This window comes from Quercus robur, chromosome 5 (genome assembly GCF_932294415.1).
Source record: "Quercus robur chromosome 5, dhQueRobu3.1, whole genome shotgun sequence".
NCBI classification, from domain to species: Eukaryota; Viridiplantae; Streptophyta; class Magnoliopsida; order Fagales; family Fagaceae; genus Quercus; species Quercus robur.
The window spans coordinates 50,456,250-50,461,541 of NC_065538.1; the positions used below are offsets into that span (position 1 = coordinate 50,456,250).

General features: G+C 35.4%; 1 protein-coding gene across 1 annotated transcript; it reads left to right on the forward strand.

The window, feature by feature from the left end:
• The first annotated feature begins 2,304 nt into the window (after window positions 1-2,304).
• LOC126728324 (uncharacterized) lies at window positions 2,305-4,326 on the forward strand. The gene is made up of 2 exons (XM_050434169.1): window positions 2,305-3,591; window positions 3,745-4,326. Exons 1-2 carry the CDS (start codon window positions 2,305-2,307, stop codon window positions 4,324-4,326), a joined length of 1,869 nt encoding a protein of 622 aa, XP_050290126.1.
• The last annotated feature ends 966 nt before the right edge of the window (window positions 4,327-5,292 follow it).

The window sequence follows — 5,292 nt, forward strand, 5'->3', positions numbered from 1 at the left end:
ACAATGTCTTACTAGTTATATACTGCAAAATATTTGTTGTTATTATTATTGTTATTTTTTTTATGGTACAAGCAAGTTATCCTCTCATAAAAAGAACCTCCAAGAATTTAGAGATAAGTTATCAATCTGAAACTCACTACTATTATGCATGATGAACTAATGGCTTATAAAGGTGGTGCACATTTGAAGGATGTGTTTTGAGAAATGCTAAACGTAGAACATGGTTTAGTACAATGCTGCGCCTTAGAATACATTACAGCGAAGACACCGAGGTTTTACTGTATTGTCCTTGTGAACAGGGGCGGAGCCACATAGTGGCTTGGGGGGGCCGTGGCCCCTACAAAAAAAAAAAAAAAAATTCCTATTAGCCTATGAAGAAAAAATAAATGGGCCCCCCCAACATTAGACAGCCGGCCCCCCTACCCATTTCTCACCCATTCTCCCAGCCCTCAACCAAAAATTAGGAACACCTCAAATTAAAAAAAAAAAAAAAAAAAAAAAAAAAAAAAAAGCCCAAAAAAAATTTTGAACTAAAATCTGGAAAAAATAAATAAATTTAACAAAGCCCAGCCCACGGTGAGCCCAATAGATGACAGAGGTAGCTCGCTCACGGCAAGCCCACGGATTCTCAACCAAAAAAAAAAAAAAAATCAATACAGAGAATCAGAAAATGAACCCATCACATCGCTGGTCACGTCCCTGCCAGAGAAATCAAACCCCAATATTACTGCCTATACAGAGCAAATCAGCAAAAGCAAATCAAACTCCAGCAAAACCAAACACAAACTCACAGAATGACAGAGGTGTTTATCTAAAAAAAAAAAAAAACCCCAGCAAACCAAACCCAGAAACCCACGGTCACGTCACCGTGACGCCACAGCTCGTCATTGCTTGCCCCTCATCGCAAATCGCAGATCGGAGATCAGAGATCGCTCTACCTCTGCTTCGGTGCTCGGTGCTCGGTGCTCCCTCTGGCCTTCCCTCAAGGTATTTCTCTCTTTTTCTCTCACTGAAATGAAATGAAATGAAATTTTCGCAGACGGCAGATTGTAGATCGGTCATCGGAGATCGGCTCTGCCTCTGCTCAGGTGCAGCGGTGCTCGTTGCCGGTTGCTCCCTCCGGCAGTTCGGCCCTCCCTCAAGGTTTTTCTCTCTGACTCTCTCTCAGTCTCTCTCTCTCTCTCTCTATCTCACTGAAATACCGAATGAAAAAATGAAATGTAATTTATGAACGTTTCTCTCTTTATTCTTTAACTTTAATAGCCTATTTGAATATCTGATCTCACATCTCAGTAAGTCTCTCTCTCTCTTTTGAACGGTCTCTTATTGGCTGGCTTTTACCCTTTTTTTTTTTGTCTTTTTTTAATTTGGCTTTATCTTATCCCTTTTTGTTGGTCAGTGTGTTGGTCTTTTTTTTTTTTTTTTTTTGTGGCTAAAAGTCAGTGTGTTGGTCTTTAGTGTAACGTGTGTTTACTGTGTTGTGATTTGTGATTGGCATTGCGAAATTTTCTGATTGCAGCTGGCTATTGTGATTGGGGCGCATGTTGTGCTTGTTTGTTGTCTGTTGAGTGGGGTGGGGAGGGGGTAGATGGGCTCATGGGGCCGGGTAAACAATAATTAAAGCAATGTAATGTACAACACATTACACTGCTTTAATTATTGTGCTGCACATGGAATGTATAATGTTCGGCTCTTTTAATGTAATATGTAAAAGGGGCTAAACAATATAACAAATTAAAATAGTATAATTAATGACAAATAAATTAAAGCAATATAGTTTATTGTTACGCTAAACAACAATAATTAAAGCTATATAATTAAATTAACCAATACATTATAAAAGACAAATTAATTAAATTATTTTTGTTTTTGTTTGAGGGGTTATTATTAATTAAAGTTGTATTAAAAATGGGTTGACTGTTTAAATTATAGTGGAAATTTTGTTTTTTTCTTGAGTATGAATAACATTCATATAACTAAATAAAAATTTCTAATTAATATTTTATTTTTTAAAATTCTTTTCAGGTTAATTTTTGAGTCATATTCTTAAAGCTAAAAGAATTATGAGCAAACGAAAAACAATTGATGCATTCTTTAAGAAAAAAGATGTTATCAATTCAGAAATTAGAACACCTGTGGCTGTAGAAACAAATGTTAATACTTCGATGCCTGATGAACAAATATGTGAAGAGATAGATCGTGATCCAGGAACACGTAAACAAATATGTGAATTTCCTATCAACAAACAAGATGAAATCCGATGAGCTTATCTCATAGAAGGTCCATACCAACCTAAAGATATAGATGATGATACTCATCATCGTCGATTTTAACCTTCATGGTTTGTTTCACATAAGGATTGGTTGGAATACTCACCTTCAATGGATGCGTTATATTGTCTACCTTGCTACCTTTTTAGTAAGAAAACCAATAGGTCGTCTCGGATCAGATGCATTCATTTCAACAGGTTTTAATAATTGGAAAAAGGTGAAAGATGAAATGAATTGTCCTTTATTTCGTCATGAAGGGAAAGAACCAAACTCTCCACATAAAATTGCTGTGAAATGTTGCGAGGATTTAAAGAATTATTCACGACATATTGGCAAGCTAATTGAAAAACAAACGTCAAAAGAATTAGAGAATAATCGGTTGCGGCTCAAAACCTCAATAGAGTGTGCTCGATGGCTAGCATTCCAAGCTTGTGCTTTTAGAGGTCATGATGAAAGCCTTGATTCAAAAAATAGAGGTAATTTTATTGAATTGATAAAATTCACATCAACTTTCAATGACAAAGTAGCCAGTGTTATCTTGGAAAATGCTCCAGGAAATGCCAAATATACATCACCCACAATTCAAAAGGAGATTTTGCATATTCTTGCTAGTAATGTGCGAAATGCTATTCGTGAAGAAATTGGGGATGCAAAATTTTGCATTCTTGTTGATGAAGCTCGGGATGAGTCGAAGAGAGAGCAAATGGCCATCATTTTGAGGTTTGTTGATAAAGAAGGTTTCATTAAAGAGCGTTTCTTTCATGTTGTGCATGTTAGAGACACTACTGCATTGACTTTAAAGAATGAGATATGTGCTGTCCTTTCTCGTTACAACCTCTACATTAAAAATATTCGAGGTCAAGGATATGATGGGGCTAGTAACATGCGTGGTGAATGGAATGGATTACAAGCTCTTTTTCTTAAAGATTGTCCATATGCTTATTATGTACATTATATGGCTCATAAGTTGCAATTAGCTCTAGTTACATCATCTAGAGAAGTAAAAGATGTTCATCAATTCTTTGATCATTTGGTTAATATTATCAATATTGTTGTTGGTTCTAGTAAGCATAATAATGAATTGCAACATGCTCAAGCAGAACAAGTTGAGAATATGATTGCTTCTAATGAAATTGAGATTGGAAGAGGTGCAAACCAGATTGGTACTTTGCAACGAGCTGGAGATACTAGGTGGGGATCTCATTTTCAATCTATTTGTAATTTGATTAAAATGTTTGATGCTACTTGCAAAGTTATCAACACTATCTCTGAGGAAGGGGCTAACTATAAACAATGCGGTGATGCCAAGGGAGCTTATCAGGTATTAACATTATTTGAATTTATTTTAATCTTGCATTTGATGAAAAAGATAATGGAAATTACTAATGTTCTTTGTCAAGCTTTGCAACAACATTCGCAAGACCTTTTAAATGCCATGCATTTAGTTTCAACTACAAAATCACTTATTTAAAAGTTGAGAGATGATGGATGGGAGCCTTTACTTGCTAGTGTTATATCATTTTGTGAGCAACATGAAATTGATATTCCTGATATGAATGCTCGTTATATTAAAGGTCGAGGTAGATATTGTCGTCAAGATGACGATTTAACAATGGAACATCATTTTAGAATTGGCATATTTACAGTTGCAATAGACTTTCAATTGCAAGAATTGAAAAGTAGATTTTGTGAGCTAACAACGGAACTTGTTATTCTTAGTTCACCTTTAAATCCCAAGGATGCTTTTAGATTATTCAAAATTGTTGATATATGCAATTTGGTTAAGAAATATTATCCTCAAGATTTCACTGAACATGAACAAGAACTTTTGGAGTCTCAATTGCAACATTATGAGCTTGATGTGATAAAACATCCAGATTTTCAGAATATGAGTACAATTTCCGAGCTATGTAGGGGATTAAAAATTTCAGGAAAGTCTAAAATCTATTTTTTGATTGATAGACTTATTCGTCTTGTGTTGACCCTTCCAGTTTCTACAGCAACTACAGAACGAGCTTTCTCAGCTATGAAGTTGTTAAAAACAAAGACTTCGTAATAGAATGAAGGATGAGCTTTGGCCAGATAATATGATAGTTTATATAGAGAAGGAAATTGCAGGGAATTTTACTATAGAGATGATAATGGATGAATTTTATTCCATGAAAAATCGTCATCAGGCATGATTTGATCCAGTTGATGACCCAACCTAACCCGAATAATGGGAGATTTACTGAGGCTTAATCCATGGAGCGGAGGCTTGGGCCGACAAAAAATTTTTGGCCCGTTTTGTAGCCCATTGTGAATCCTGTGCGTAGGATATAAAAGCCGTTTTTTTTTTTTGTGATTAGGGTTTTGTCTTGTTGTTTTTGAGAAAGAAAAACACTGTAGCCGCACATTGTAATTTTCTTTGATAATAATGAAATCCCTGCAACTCTGTGGACATAGGCAAATTGCCGAACCATGTAAATACTGTCTTGTGCGTGTGATTGTTTTACTTTTGACGTTTTGTTTTCTCTATTTTTTTGTTTCTCACAGGTTTGGAATTTCGGTTGAATTCCCAACATGTTCAAGTATATAATGATACATGAAAGTTGATAATTTTGTATCCAATAGACTTAAGAATTATATTTAGTATATCTCTGTTACAACCCGCCCCCCCCCCCAAGTATGTATTCCTGACTATGCCCCTACTTGTGAAATGCTGCATTTCAATTGGAGTTTCACACTTTTACTGCGAGGCTTGAAATTTTCCTTCTGGTTATCAATAACGACAGTCAAGTTGTACCAAGAACTCACAGTCTGACACAACTTTGATACTTTGGGGTATGCACACAGGTTCCATTATATCAGAGTTAAGCTTCATAAAAGTTATTTTTGGGGGATAAGTAACATGCCATAATGAGTTCCACCTAGCATAAGAGAAGAAAATTTAAATTCCAGTCTTTCCAAGAGTGACCATGCATGTCATATATTCTGTCAAACTCCAAGACATTTTACAATAATTTTTTCAATTGAACTAATA

Coding starts and splice junctions, on each gene's coding strand:
- LOC126728324 (XM_050434169.1), top strand. CDS start 2,305: ATGATGATACTCATCATCGTCGATTTTAACCTTCATGGTTTGTTTCAC. Junction 3,592..3,744: donor ATGCCAAGGGAGCTTATCAG/GTATTAACATTA, acceptor CTTATTTAAAAG/TTGAGAGATGATGGATGGGA.